This window comes from Choristoneura fumiferana, chromosome 30 (genome assembly GCF_025370935.1).
Source record: "Choristoneura fumiferana chromosome 30, NRCan_CFum_1, whole genome shotgun sequence".
Lineage (NCBI taxonomy): Eukaryota > Metazoa > Arthropoda > Insecta > Lepidoptera > Tortricidae > Choristoneura > Choristoneura fumiferana.
Window position 1 is genome coordinate 2,295,308 of NC_133501.1, and position 16,650 is coordinate 2,311,957.

Consider the following 16,650-nt stretch of genomic DNA (forward strand, 5'->3'; position numbering starts at 1 on the left):
ATCGTTCTGTTTAACGCACGAGACATTATTAATGTGAAGAGGGCTGTTTACTTGCTGTTTGTTTTAAGAGAATGATAAAAATAAATATTGATTGTTTAATTGTATAAGAACTGCTTTTTTGTGTCGTTTTTAACCATCATCTATTTATCAGTCAGATAATAATTAGGTACGATTTAAGTTTTGTTATAAGTTCTAAACAAAAAAAGCCGTGGTGGCCTAGTGGTTTGACCTATCGCCTCTCAAGCAGAGGGTCGTGGGTTCAAACCCCGGCTCGCACCTTTGAGTTTTCGAACTTCATGCGCGGAATTACATTTGAAATTTACCATGAGCTTTGCGGTGAAGGCAAACATCGTGAGGTAACGGTCACAAACCTGCGGAACAATTCAATGGTGCGTGTGAAGTTCCCAATCCGCACTGGACCCGCGTGGGAACTTATGGCTCAAGCCCTCTTGTTCTGAGAGGAGCCCTGTACCACCCAGCAGTGGGACGTATATAGGCTGGGATGATGATGATGATAAGTTCTAAAGAAGCAAGTTTGGAGGCTTAGATACTTACTTATGGGTGACTTCTAAAAAGACACAAAAGGCGGGGTCCCAACTTTGAGTATTTAAATACTCAAAGGGTCCCAAAAAACATGGCTTCAGCAGAAATCAATTAACCCATTGTCAATCTAATCTTATCGATTTAAAAGTAACTAAAGTGGTGCCAAAACACTATAAAACTTTTAACAATATGGTTCAATTATTTTTTATCATTTCTTTAGCAATTATATTTCACGTAACTGCAGTGTGCAGGCAGTTTAAGATGGGTACGCCTGTGCCTAGAGTCGTTTATTTTTTAAGTTTTTTCTATTTAATACAATGTGGATATCCGCCAGTAAGTTTTATCAAATAAAAACTTTTTTTTTAATATTTGATTTGAAACTCTTCATTTACACATCCTGGCACAGCACATCTCTGGTGGAAACAGCTGAGCGGAGCGAGGCGAGATAAATGAAGAGTTTCTATTGGTTAGGCTAACACAGCTACATGTTTAGATAATATTTTCTGCAAGTGTGATGCTATGGACAAGGAAATAATAAACTGTTTTAATTCCGATCACAGCGGCCAAAAAGCCTGTTTTACAATACTTAAACAGACAAATGATCGAGTAATAACCTACAGACCCGTTACAGAAGCCCGTGTAGAAAAATTCAAGGAAAATATTATCAACAGCGTTCCTGAGCCTTACATGGAGGGAAGTGATCCTAACGTCCTATATAAGAACCTGTCTACAGTAATTAATCGAGAGTTCGAAAAAGTTTTCACATTAAGAACTAAAATGAGAACGGTAACAAGGCAAAGTTTAGTGACTGGGCCACGGTGGGAATACATAAGAGTAGAACTAGGCTTTACGAACTTTATGAAATGAAAAGTCACAGTCAAGACCCCTCCTTTATAGACTACGTTAGAAAATATTCCAAATTATTTTAAAAAGTATGTATTGCTGCCAAGGTGATTATCTTAGTAATAAAGTTAAATCCGCTGAAAATAAAGTAAAAGCTGTATGGAATGTAATAAATTCAGAAACAGGTAAATCTAAGCCCCGTAATTGTCAATTCCAATTAAAAGTGGATGATAGAATATTGACTTCAGATTTAGAAGTGGCGGGTGCTTTTGAAAATTTTTTCTCAGATATTGCTGTAAATACGACTCGCGATCTAAAGTCTTCCACTGTGCTGGCTAGTTCTTATCTAAATGAAATTGCGAAGGATAAACGTCTGAATTTTTGATTTTCAACATACTAACTCTGAAGAAATTATAAAGACTTTTAAATCTTTAAAACTGAAGAATACGGAGGATCTTTGGGGTATTTCTGTTCGAGTTATGCAATCTGTCATCCATATTGTGGCACCGTACCTAGCCGTCATATTTAATAAGTGCATTGATGATGGTGTGTTTCCGGACTTAATGAAATATAGCAAAGTGATTCCATTGTTTAAAGCTGGGAGCTCATCTGATCCTGGCAACTTTCGTCCGATATCTGTGCTGCCTGTGCTGAGTAAAGTGTTTGAAAAGATCATGCTTAACCAGCTGCTTCGTCACTTCAATGTAAACAACCTACTACACAGTCAGCAATTCGTTTCACAAAAGGCCGTTCGACAACAGATGCAGCCGCAAGTCTCATGAAGTACATTTTATGATGCATGGGAAAATTCGCAAGATGCAATAGGAATATTTTGCGACCTCTCCAAGGCCTTCGATTGCGTGGAGCATGAGACGCTTATCCGCAAACTTCAACACTATGGACTTTCAGCTAAAGCACTTAACCTGGTTAAGTCTTATCTCAGCCAAAGAATTCAAAAAGTGGACATAAATAGAACGCAGTCAGCTGGCTCAGCGGTGAAGCTTGGAGTTCCACAAGGCTCCATTTTGGGTCCATTTCTCTTTCTAGTATATATAAATGACCTGCCCCACTTGCTAGAACAGAAATGTAACATAGTATTGTTTGCAGATGATACTTCTTGATATTCAAAGTAAACAGGCAACAAGAAGATCCAACCCACATCAATGAGACTTTAGCAGAGGCGCTAAACTGGTTCACCGCTAACAATTTATTACTAAATGCAGCTAAAACTAAGTGTAATAAAATTTTCGTTGCCTAATGTGAGACAGTTTGAAACAACTATTTCCTTAAACGGAGAGAATCTGAAACTTGTGCATGAGACTGTTTTTCTTGGTCTTACGTTGGATCGTAATTTACAATGGAGCCCGCATATTTCTGGTCTTGCTGGTAGATTGAGCTCTGCCGCCTATGCTGTACGAAGAATCAGACAACGTTGAAACTGCCCGGCTAGTTTATTTCAGTTATTTTCACAGCATAATGTCCTATGGTATGCTGATTGGGCAAGGCAGCCGACATAGAAACTATCTTCATTCTACAGAAGAGGCAGTCCGGTCTATCTACAACCTTGGCTCCGAGATTCACTAAGAGAACGCTTCAAGGAGATAAACATCCTCACAGTAGCTTCACAGTATATACATGATGTGATATTGTATACACACAAGAATATCGAGTCCTTTAAAAAAGTGTCAGACGTACATGATATCAATACTCGTAATAAGCACAAGCTTGCCGTTCCAAAATTCCGTTTACGGAAAGTAAGCAAATCTTTTGTGGGAAACTGTGTGAGATTTTTACAATAAAGTTCCTGTAGAAGCATGGAAATTGCCACACAACTCTTTTAAAGAATACATAAAGAGTGCACTTCTGAAAAAAGCTTACTATAAAGTTTGAGGAGTACTTATGTGATGATGCGACATGGCCTAAACTGAAAGCCGATGAAAATTAGGATGTTGATGTGTGATGTGATGTATTCGTGTTTGTGTATGTGTGTGTTTTTATGTCGGTGTATAAATAAGTGTTGTGAAGTGTGACTTTGGCAGTGTCCCGGCGCATTTCGTGTCTAGTTTCTGGTTCTGTTGCCGTTGTCCACGTTGCAGAATTTAATTTAAAAATATTTATTGGTTTGACATTTGGAGACCTTATACATCTCCATTTCTTTATTTAATAATTATTTTAAGTTTTTTGACATTGGAGCTTTTTACACCTCTGAAGATTGTATAATTTGGTTAATTAAATTAGTTTACTTTGACATTCAGAGACTATATACATCTCTGAATTATTTAGATTAGGAATTTTATTTATTGTTAACTCAGGGACTTTCTACATCCCCTTGCTATATAGTAATTTTATTATTAACTCAGGGACTTTATACATCCCCTTGCTATATTTAAGGCTGTATATTGTTAAGCTTATGGATTTTTAAACGTGTATTATTTTTAGTTTAATTTCTAGTCACAGGCCGCGACGTCGAAGCTCCCAAGACGATCCCATAGAGCTTATGGGAACGGAAGCAATACCATGCACTCGGTACCGCTCTGCTTTCAGAGCATGACATGAGTTCGTGTGAGCTAACTTTGGGGGCGGCAGACGTGAGCTTGCCTTCGGAATCCAAAAGTTTAATGGTTACTTGACCGAAATGTAAATTTCAGAATTAATTATTATTATTATAAATTATTATTATTTTTAATTTATGACGGTGGAAGCAGTCTACACTTCCACTGAACGTAGATTTATAGTTAGAGTTTAGTTTTGTAACTAAGGGACCCCATACATCCCTGTATTATTATTATTATTATATTTTTATTTCTTTTATTTCATTGTATACTGTTGTTTTTAAGTATTTTATTTGTAAATTATTTTATGTTGAAAAATGACTTTCTGCCAAGTTTTCTTGCGGCGCATTCTTCTTGGCAAATGATGGTCTTTCCGAAAGCGCTGGTAGTTTTTAAAAAATGACGTGTAAAAGTGCCCATTGCGGCCTATTTACTGAATAAATGATTTTGATTTTTTTTGATTTTGATTTTTTAGGGTATAGATAGATAATTTAAAGATATCAAACCGTTAATTCAAACTCTCTGAATCTTGTGCTTTGTAAATAAGTCATTATTCTATTGGATGAGCGAATTATGTTCTTGTTAATTATGTCCTCAGACAGGAGATGAGGTCCAACCGGGCAGTGTCCTCCTGCCTGCTTCTAGAAGAGGACGGTACTTGGCCAACATCGTACGACGGCAGGCTGTGGTAAGATATCCTTTTAAAAGCTGGCAACACCATAAAACTAGTGGGCTCATAACCTATAGTAAAATATGAGAGTAATCTAGTATCTATTTAGATTTAGACAAACACACAGTTCTGCTGCTAAACGAAGTGACTTTATTGAGACATAAGAAAGCTGTTACAAGTAGTTCATTCGGTCTTCCATTCACCATAGCTAATATCTATTTATTTTGATATCATAAACAACACAATAGATCAGCTTGTGCTTCTCTTGTTGGTGGGAAATAAAGTTATGAGAAACTTTAGATATGTGTACGTATACCTTGACAAGTTCGTGTGACACTCGCTAGAGCCCTGTAGTAGTCAGCATTTGCCGAATAAAATCTTGATGAAGCTTATACGACGAACATCATAAGGAAAGCTTAACTTGTGAAGCAATTCAAAGGTGTCTGAAGTTCCCCAATTACACTGGGCCCGCGTAGGAACTACGGCCCAAGCCCTCCTATTCTGAGAGGCCTGTGCCCAGCAATGGGAGGTATATATGCTGGGATGCTGATGATGATGTTTTATTTTGCAGGACGGCACAGGAATCAAGTTTAACAAAGATGCTGACCGTGTGAGTATATCTTAATCCTACTTAATATTATAAATGTGAAAGTTTGTGAGTGAGTAAGTGAGTGAGTTTGTGAGTGAGTGAGTATGTTTGGTCCTTCTTCACGTTGAGACGGCTGGACGGATTTGGATGAAATTTGGCGTAAAGTTAGTTTATAGCCTGGATTAAAACATAGGATACTTTTTATCCCGATATTCCCAAGGGATAGGGATAAAATCTTTAAATAACAACCGCTGGGCTTAGAGTCATGAAATTTGGTATACCTTCCGCAGCCTAACTTTGCCTAAAAGTTCATTGCCCCGACTAGTACCACAAAAACTATAAAGGTATAATTCCAATAATTGAATAGGCACTATACCGTTAAGCGATTCGAACACAATCCGGGAGTAACGTAAAGACGTCGCATAAAAAATGTAAGTATCTCAAAAATGCGTCAAAACTGAGTATTAAGTAATGAACTTTTAGGCAGATTTATATGGCGCGTGGTATATGTAGATAGCTGGACGTCTGGAATAACACATAGGCTACTTTTTATCCCGATGTGCCCATGAGATAGGGATAAAATCTCGAAATAAAAACCGCTGGGCTTTAGAGTCATGCAATTTGGTTGAGCAGCCCATCTGGCAGCTCGCCCTCTCTCCGGTAAGCTGTAAACAATGTATTCTGTTATTTGAGAAAATAATAAAAAAAAGCCGTGAGAGGCTACCAGCAACAGTCCGTTCGAAAAAAAAAATTGGCATGGGTGTTTTAATGAGGGCTATCGCGTATGAATTCGCCGCTAGAGGCGCTAGTGTAGCGTGAGGTACTTTAAAATAAAAGAATATATATGTACTCTGTGAAGAAGGTAAAAAACGGATTAAAAAACCTAAAGTAGAGTTTATAGAGGCGGAAGTAGCGTGTAGTTTCCAGGACATTGGATGTATTTCCTTTTCAACCCCCGACGCGAAGAGGGGTTTATAAATCTGACGCAAATATCTGTCTGTTTGTGGCCGTAGCTCTGAAACGGATGGACCGGTTTCGTTCGATGCGTTTTTTTTTATACGAAAAAGAGTGTTTTTTCACCAAATCGCAAAGTAAAAAACGTTTTAGGTTAGATTCTACTTGACAGTGACAGCAGTGACAGTTGACTTCGCTTTTTTTTTACTGTTTCTACTAAGTACTGAGCCTCAACGGTTCTGCCATTTCAATCTCACAACGTCATATCGACCACTTAAAAAAATATTTCTAATTAATAAGACGGAAATAAAAATAAGAGCTGCAGTTTCTCGATTATTAAACGTCGACTATCGAAGAAAAATATATTTAGCACCTCTTTAAAAAACTTTACTTAGCCAATTCTACGACAATGGTGTCACTAGTCAAGTTTGCGAATTTTATAGAACTTTTATACTTACTACTTACTTTTAGGTATTATAAGTAGTATTATGTTCTATTAGGTAACTTTGATAAAAGAGGTAATCTCCAAGAAAATACAAAATATCCATAGGACTAAAACTACTATTAAATTAAAATAACTATAACTAAAACTTTAATTAAAAAAGAGAGGTGGGCCTCTTGGCATGGTGCCCATCACGCAGGCAGCATTCCCGCGTTGAACTGCGATTGAGATTCTTGGCGCGAGAAAGCTGCCGGCGCGAGGGTTGCCTGTTGCCTCCCTTAACCTATTGCTGAGCTCCCTGTGTAGCTCCAGCGCACCCTTACCCCAAGGACCTAGAGTCTCGACGCCGAAAGCAAAGAAATGATATTGGGCGCCGAGACAGCTATATTTTGTGACCTTGAGGCGTTCCCGGGCGTCTGCCGCCGCTCCCACACATTTGGTAGTTGCTGGTAGGTAGGACACCGCCAGGGTATCTGTACAGGTAGCGTCCCAATTAGGTAATATTTTTCGTTTTCTACTTCTATTAACTACAAGGAGAAAAAATAATTACCAGAGAGCCTACACCGAAATTTGAAAATCGAAGTATGAAAATAGTATACGAGTAAGTGTCAGAGAGGCACTTTCGAGAGAGATTTTCGATTTTCGTAGTAGCCCCGCTAATAGTTTCAATCAATCAAGTTTCAATGAATGAACTGAGCCATCGAAGTTAATCGGAAATAAAAAAAGCTGTATAGGATGTAGGTAGGTACAATCCATCCATCCAGTATAGCTACAATCCAAAAAAAATCCCATCAGATGAACGCCGAAGCTAAGAAGAAAGTCGATGTATTGTCAGAAGAGTTACTCCCATACATAATAGCGGAGCAGGAAAGACGTACCACCCTCCACAAGCGGGTGATGACGGCCATACAAAATGGTGAAAAGGGGGTGACCGTCGCCGAGATACGGAATAAGCCACCGCTCATCATCAGGAAGGGTATGTGAGGCAGCTTTGCCACACCGTTGTTGTTGTTTAAGTGTTATTTGGTGGAAATAAATTATTTCTTTCTATCTCACTTTCTTTCTTTCTCATCTAAATCTTGCAAATCTCTCTTGTTCTTATGGTGTGTGTTATTTTAAACCTAATAATTTTAACGAATTGAATATGTACATACTACCACACTTTAACGTGCGTTGCTGCAGTGTAATGCAAAATCTTATTGGTTTATTGGACACTGTAAGTACACATACAAATAACACAAACCCATCTATCACCACTATAATACACTGACCACATGAGCAGATCAAGTAGCATGGTGAACGGTTGTGTTGCTCTGAAGATGAGCTCTGGTTGAATTCGAAACGCGTCAGTGTAGTGTGGTGGTGATGGATGGGTTTGAGTGATTTGCGTGTGTTCTTACAGTGTGGAGGTGGAGGAACTGCATGAACACACTTCTTGCATAAACGTAGCTATCAAAAGGTCGCGGGTGAGCAAAGTAATTGTTTTAGTTCATTGATACGGACCTCCGCAAAGTAACGCCTGATTCAATAAATTATTTGATGATTAAGTATTTGATGCAGCTGATTCGTGATTCAAACACCTAACTTTTGTTCGTCAGGGCTCATGTACCGCTGTCCAGCGAACCGAGCACCTAAAGAACCAGATGGTTCAGGAGTCCTGGGCTGCGAGGATGACATCACGCCCACCCAGATCATGTACGACTCCTGCCTCAGTGCGGAAGATAAGGAACTCTACAACGCTGACACTAAATACTTTTTTTGCAATCGTGAGTATCTTAGGGCCTACGCTGGCTGCCGCTTGCACGGAGCAGCGCTAACTGCGCGCGACGCGTGCATACGATGTTACCTGCACCAACACAAACAGTGCACCCAACACAGATAGCGTAGGCCCTTAAACCTATAGAGTGGCATATGACGACCGGATGGTCAAGTAGCTACAGAACCTAACAACGCAGCTTGAAGTCCCATGTTCGATTTCCGGTCGGGAGATATTTTGGTAAACCCCACGGGAATTTTCGTTTGATCCTTCACGCTAGAAGTCTGGACAGATTGGGATTAAATTTGATAATGAAGATAGCTAGACATCTAATAACACATAGGCTGCTTTTTGTACCGATATTCCCATATTATGTTGTTTATAACGCAACGTTGATAAAGACCACAATGTTCTTTTTTTTAATTCCTACAGGAATTTAGTAAAATTCTACCAATCTTGTTCCTGTTTACCAAAGTATATTTTAGTATTGTTCTGGCACTCCAGAGGACGCATTGTCTAACGCACAAAGGCCCGAGATAACAATCACCATCTATAAACGCTGCGCTTTTCTAATTCACGCGTCAAGCAAAAGTAAAATATTCTAATTAACATGTCGTTTTTCTAATTCACGCGTCATATATTTTTTAATTTGTTAACCTTTAATAATAAAGTGTCCTATAAACATTTAAGTTTCAATGATCGATATGTTATACTATAAGTATTTGAGATAAAATTCATTGAAAAGTAACTACTTAAGTGAGGAAAAAAGCGACGCGTTAATTAGAATTGGAACATAAATCTAGAGAATTCGATTCCGAGTGCGTTAGACGATAAAGCCTCAGGTCTATAAGTATTTATCTTGTCAGGTCTTAAATGCTAGTTATGTTGAACTATGTGACTGTTTATTGCCTTAATAAATTAAAAAAAAAACGTAATTTCAATTCAATAATAATGATTTATGCGTACGAAGCCGGGGGTAAACCTAGTGTCCTAGTGTGCCATATTTTGTCGTCCAACTGAACAAATTCCAGGGCACAAGATCGAAGGCCCGGACCTACCCCGCAACGGGAGTACTGTGATTGGCTGCGCGCCTATAGAAAGGACATCGTTGAACTACACTACGTCTAAATGCACTTTGGAAGACACTGACGACGTGGTTGTGCACTATCGGTACTACCCTGATCGAGTGAGTCAATCATCCTCACTTAACTGTTAAGTTTTATTTTCTTAATTTTTAGTTACATATTTTAAGTCATGTGTATCATCAAACTCAACATACAGTAAAGTTTCGTATGTGTGCTATCAACCATTGAGGAGTTCCCTCAAGAGGAGACGACCCTGGCTGCAGCTTCCCGTGGTGTCTATCATGTAAATGCGCTACCTTTGAAATTGAACAATCATGCAAAGTTTTGTTTCTGTGCTATCAACCATTGAGGAGTTCCTTCATAAGAAGACGATACTTAGTTGCAGCATCAAGTTGTGTCTATAAACAAATTGTTATTGAAATTCAATCATGCAAAGATTTGCGTTTTTGCCGTAAACTATTGAGGAGTTCCCTCCTGCAGAGACGATCTGGCTAGTCACTAGGATGTCACTACCAGATTAGTGCTGTCATTAGATTTAGATAAAGTATGTATACATTTCTGAAAAGAGGGTTTTACGAGATTTCTAATTACTCTTAGAGAACGGACGTCTCTACGAAGAACTAGACTAGACGATCAAGTTATCAGAAAGTTAATTTACTCCTTTAATTCCAGACATACAAATACGTAACGGAATTGGATCCCGACCACGAGGTGTGTGACCACTGGAACCCCTGCCAGATTGGGTGAGAGGCTTTTACGTTGCAGTCCGAAAGCAGTCTGTCTGTACCGGCTCTTAACGTCATGTCGGTTTGCAGGTACATATACAGTTTACCATCACCGGATATGGCTACCCCTGCGAGCGAATTGTGGCGTGAGTATATATTATTATATAAATAGTTAGAAAAATATATAAAACAAAAATACAAACGTTTTTGTCAAACTTAAAACCTAAAATCACATTTACTTATCGAAACAGAAAAAATAACAGTTTACATAAAAAGAGGAACAATAATTTAAAAACTTAAAAATATTCAGCCACATATGCTTCGTCAAAACCTAAAATTGCTAAAAGTGGTTCCGAAGCGGTAACGTTTCGTGTCCTCTGCCTACCCCTTTTGGGAATACAGGCGTGATGTTTGTGTGAAGTTATAGAGTAGTAGTAGAGTAATAAGTAGAGTAAATTATAGTAAAACATATTTTTTGACTCACATTGTTAACGATTTGCGTAACCGGAGGGCGGGTTATCAATTTAAAGAATACAGCGATGAATTCGAGGACTATGTTAACTTAAAGTTGGTTTATATTCCTAAGTAATATTGCTACTGAGATTTTTTTGGGATATTCTCAATGTTACAACTGAGACTGCCGATATTCTTTATATTGCTACTGAGATTCTTCCGGGTATATTCCCAATGTCGCCGGCTGTATTAAATCGGATTAAAAACTTTGAGAATATTGTATTCCCTCAATGTAAGAACTGCTTAATTTTGGGCATTTTAATATACTGAGCGGCAAAAAATCTGGCCTTCAAATGTATGTAGAATCGGTAATTTTGTATGAAGGGTGGACCAAATTTTTTGCCGCTCATAATCTAAGTATTATTATTATTAATTCTTGTTCACGAAATTAATTTTTAAGCTGTGCTAATTTTGCAGCTGAAGTTCGTAAGTAGTTCATAATTCATATTAATCAAAATTTTGTTTTATTTTTTAATAAATCTACCTGCTTTATTTATGCATGCTTATGTCCATTTTTCCTATAAATGTATTAATAATATCATATTATTATTTATTTTAGGCGAAAGTAAGTAGATGTTCCTAATTTAAACATACCTTTATTTATTTACTCCGATAATCATAGTCATGTTATTTATTTTGAATTTTAGAGCCAGAAGGTTTGTATGCTTTTTATAAATTTACTTAGTGGCAAATTACAACATTGTTCTAATTAAAAATGAAAAAAAAAAACATATTTCTTGTTTTATAAGCCTACGTAAAGATATCGCAATAATAATAAGTATTTTTTTCTTTTAGAATACGAACGTAAGTCAGATAAAAAAAACTTTTTTTATCATGGCCTAGAGATATTAAATTTTCGGATTTTATGAAAGTTTCGCAAGTTTTAATTTTAATTTTAATTTTTAACAGGTGACGGTGAGTAAATTTATATTTTAAATCAACCAGAATAGTGCCTTGTTTGTTGTTGTTATTGGTTCATATCTTGCAAATTCATTTTGATACCTACTTTCAATGGTCGGATTGACTTGAAATTTGGTATACATACGTGATTGGGTGACAATGTAAATACAATAAGCAAAAAAAATTGCTTTGAAAAGGATTTTTTTAACACGGACTTCTATAGTACCTACCGACATACATAATTTATATTGACAATTACTTTTTAATTTTACAGAAATCGTTCCAGGTACGTTTATTTCATTATTTACCCAAGCAAACTTAAATAAAATATTTACAACATCTAAAAAATTAAAGCATTATCTAATTTGCGTGATTATTGATTATTACAGCCGTACCGGGTAAGTGGAAACTTTTTTTTACAATCTGAGAAATGATAATTTGTAATGCGGCAGCAAAGAATTAAAATTAGATGTGAACACCTCTCAACCCTTTGTGCTGTCGTACGAAAACAAAAACGGAAACCTTATTTAAAAAAAACATTGTAAAATCACTGTTGTGTCTGTCTGTCTAACTGAAAGGCTGATTGAGTTGAAACTTTGGTACACTAAAGTTTAAGTCTGTGACTCAAAGAGAAGGTGATAACGTAAATAAATGAATTAGAATTTTATGCTGAGGCGGGACCATTTCGGGCGCATAAAATTTTTTTATTTTGTATTCTCATTTTATTTTATTTAACTTTATTATTATTATGTTTTTGTTCTGTAACTATTATTTATATGTGTGTGTCCCGAATAAATATTTTCATATAGAAGCATGGATGCTATTTTTCTTGCTTTATAAACTACTATTTTGTATTATCAATAATCAGAGGACAGTCCAGAGGAGCACGTGCATCCTTCGAGCAAGGGGCCATACAATTCCAGCCCGAGAACGGTGAAGTTGCCTGGCAATAGCAAAGGTAAGAAAGAAACTTTAATTTAGGATACAAGTGGCTCAATTAACTTAGGGTACAAGTGGCTCAATTAATTTAGGGTACAAGTGGCTCAATTAATTTAGGGTACAAGTGGCTCAATTAACTTAGTAGACTAAGGTCCTTCGAAACTTCATTTTGCTTACCAGTGAAATCACAGCAATAACTAAAAATCCATCGGAACCCATTACTGGGAATTATGGAGCTGGAGCTGGTCATAATTTTGAATGGGTCTTGACTTGCCTGTGACTTCTTAGCTCTCAAACAGATGGGAAAAGTCCGATGCCGTTTATTTATAAGTATGTGGAGTGGAAGCAAGTTTTTTTGTTTCATCACAATCGGGTCAGCCTTTTTGAACTCATGGAAAAACTGAGCACACTGTATTTTGTTGCCGTTTTGTGTTGCAGCTCGTCGCTCCGGTGAGCCTTTGGAGTCCACATTCGTTGGTGTTCGGATGAAGGACAGCGTCGGAGGCACCAGGAAGGTATCTGTGCGGTTCTACATTAAATATAATGCAGAGCCCGGAATTTTTGATCATTGCCGTATCTCTAGGGTTATTTTTCAGGGAATCTTGGATTTTTGTGTGAAGATATCAGTATATGGAATTTTGAATCGGTAGCCCAACATCCTGGGGTGGGCCCTAGAAAATTTCGCATTTACAATTTTAGTAAGATACAAATTGATACAATTACGCTTTCGTTATTTGAAAAATAAAAAAATACCTTTGAACAAAACTTACAAAAAGATCGAAACTTGTCGGGTCGTTCCTGCTTAACTAATGACTAATGTAATTCTGAGTTTCCATTTAATTTTTGTAATATTACTAAGGTGTTTGTTTCTTTTTCTAGCTAAACGAGAACCACTTCTCTTTCCACTTGTCGGTGGACATGTGTTCCGTGACGCTGACGTTAACATTCAGTTTGTTCCGACCGATCTACTTCGGCACGTATTATGCTGTAATCAGGAGCGCCAGCACTGGGAGAGACATTATGATTAAGTTTTTGACGATTGGTAAGTTTTTTTTTATAAATGAAAAATGTTTATTGCCAAAAAACAAATTAATAGGTACACTTAAAATTACACCAAATCAAATCAAATCAAAATCAAATCATTTATTCAGTAAATAGGCCGCAATGGGCACTTTTACACGTCATTTTTTAATGCGCCGCAAGAAACTTGGCAGAAAGTCATTTTTTCAAAATAAAATAATTACAAATAAATACTTAAAAACTACAGTATATAATTAAAGAAAAAAAAAATAATAATAAATAGAACCACATACACACAAGCATTTATTTTGCATTATTAGTTTTTTTTTTGCATGTAGTACGTATGGGTAATCACTATTATTGTTAAAGTGAAATGTAAAATATCTTTTAAGAAAATAAATTTACATTTTTTTGGAACATTGAATGTTTGCTTATATTTGTCATACATAATATATCGGTAGATAGTAAAAGAAGCTTGTTACTGTACCTACCTACATTCGGAGGAATCGTTGCGGGAGGAATTGTTGCATTTTAAACGAGTCGATGACAATGTAAGCTTTTGCTGCTACTAGAAATGTCACCGACCAAGGGCACCCAAGGGTAATTAATTATGGCATGCGAAAAGTGTCATTATTTTGTAAGATCATTTTGTAGTTAACTGTACATACTTACTTAAACTTTCTTGTCAGTACAAAGCTCCGTGCTGGTGCAGCCGCGGGCCCTGGACTGCATCCACGGACAGAAGCTGAACAGCACCGTCGTCCCGTACAAGTGCAACCGGTGTCGCCTCACCACCATCATGATCCGGGGCCAGGACCAGACCATCTACAACGCGGATACTTCACGATTTAGGGTCACTGTTGGGTAGGTATTTAGGGTCACTGTTGGGTAGATTATAGGGTCACTATTGGGTAGGTAATCCGTATTTAGGGTAGGTAATTAGGGTCACTTTTAGGTAGGTATTTAGGGTCACTACTGGGTAGGTATTTAGGGTCACTATTGGGTAGGTATTTAAGGTCACTATTGGGCAGTTATTTAGGATTACTATTGGATAACATCAGCATCGCATGCATGGGCATCGTGAGAGTAGCGGGAAACCGGTGGATGCAAGTAGCGAGTTGTCGTTCATTGTGGCGTTCTAAGGGGGAGGCCTTTGTCCAGCAGTGGACGTCTTCGGACTGATGATGGCGATGATGATGACTATTGGATAGTTATTCAATTTTTGTATTTCGTACCAGAAGAGTGATAAACGGAGCCCGCTGCTTTTGTCGCTTTTGCCTGTCTGTCACAAGGCTGGATCTCGAGAACCCCACATAGATAACTGAAATTTACCTACACATACCTACGAGAACTGCGCATATTTATATTACCGCTACAACTATCGCTTTCTAATGCATATGTTTGCTAAATTTCATGTATCTAACTGGGGTGGCTTATGGTTACTATTAGCTCGAAGTAATCACAACCTCTATGAAAGCACAATAGTATAAGGAATAAAATCAATAATGTTTTTTTTTACAAAAAGTTCACTGGATCATGTAGGTTAGGTACAGTCAAGTGCATAGATATGTATACATCCCAGTCTCAAAAAATAGCATTCATCATTAAGATCATAGATTTGGGAACATCTAAATGTGCATAAACATGTACACATTGTTTGAAAGATAATTATGTATGCTACACATGTGCAATAATATGTCTTCAGTAATTAAATCATAAATTTAGAAACACCATAAAGCTCATAAATATGTTTACTTCATTAGTCAGAGAACAAGTTATATAGTTTTCTCAACAGAATAACTTTTGAACCATAGGTGGCAATTACTTTTTATCAATGTGCGCACAAACAGAAGACGTCACAAAGGGTGGGAGCAGTTAAAAATCAAAATGTCTTCCACATAAAGATTGGTTTTTTGGAATCTTTTTGTATTTTTTATTTCAATTCCAAATTTTTACTTTTACGGTCATCCCGTAAAACCGAAATTGAAAATACAAACTGAAATATAGATGCACAGAAAAAACAGAAAAATAAGACCATCACTGGGAATCGAACCCAGGTCCTCGGTAATCCGTACCGCGTGCTATACCGCTACACCACTGATGGTCAACGGTACCGACACGAATTTCCCTATGCACCTCATATCTCAGCTTGTGTTTCTTACTTAGTCACTTAAGCAGCGCCACATACTCAATATCATTTTTGAAATCGCGTTTTCGCTTTATTCCAGCTCTAGAGGGAAACAGTGAGTAAATCAGTATTTAAGTATGAACTATGTGAAGATAGTGCACAATAAAGAGATCACTCTCCAGACAGATGTTATGTATCTATTCCTAGGAACCGAAGTCTGAAGGAAGACCGTCGGAAATTGTATTATGCGTCCGAGTTGAGAAACATCGATAGTGCAATGCAGGATGTCGCTTTTCTCTGTAACGACTAGATGGCGCTGCTAAATAAGACAATAAGAGGACCATACATAAAATATTGAATTAATTAGGTTACATTAATTTTAATATTATAAAATTACAAAATAAGTAGATAATTAACATCAATTTCATGAACATGCCCTAGACTAGAATAATAATAATTAGTTTTTGACATAGATTAATATTTGTTTTTACCTTTAATTATTATTATTTAGTTTTACTCTAATTTGACATTGTAAATTATATTTTACTTTTTGTATACATTTGACGATCCTTTTGTGAATTTCTTATAAAAAAAAAATCAAAAGATAATAAATAAATATATCTATCTTTCACTTAGTTGTCCATGTTAATTCGGAAATGGAGAAATTTATGAAGCGTTCAAAAGCTTACTCCCTACAAACAAACATAGAATTTAACCTCATTATTATAACTACTCGTTTTGAAAATAATCTTTATTCTCAGACAGCAATCGATCGAAATAGACATGGAAAATCCAAAACCCCAAGACTTCGGGGATTACTTCGCGATCTTCCAGAACGGCGACGGCCAGGAGGAGAGAGTCAAAATACTCACCGTCAGATGTGAGTTTATATTCCCATTTATTTATTTTACATAGGTACATAGTTTGTTTATGTTTATTTATTTTTCCACACTTACAACAATTTATAGGATCATAGCAAAAAAATTGTGTA

The 16,650-nt window shown here is 36.9% G+C and overlaps 1 protein-coding gene across 1 annotated transcript; it reads left to right on the forward strand.

The window, feature by feature from the left end:
• The first annotated feature begins 777 nt into the window (after window positions 1–777).
• LOC141444630 (uncharacterized) lies at window positions 778–16,616 on the forward strand. Its single transcript, XM_074110197.1, has 14 exons — window positions 778–876; window positions 4,537–4,626; window positions 5,180–5,218; window positions 7,389–7,569; window positions 8,192–8,359; window positions 9,381–9,535; window positions 10,107–10,177; window positions 10,250–10,305; window positions 12,441–12,530; window positions 12,950–13,026; window positions 13,391–13,553; window positions 14,221–14,395; window positions 15,760–15,774; window positions 16,421–16,616. The coding sequence occupies exons 1-14, from the start codon at window positions 805–807 to the stop codon at window positions 16,572–16,574; spliced, it is 1,506 nt and encodes a 501-aa protein (XP_073966298.1). The 5' UTR covers window positions 778–804; the 3' UTR covers window positions 16,575–16,616.
• The last annotated feature ends 34 nt before the right edge of the window (window positions 16,617–16,650 follow it).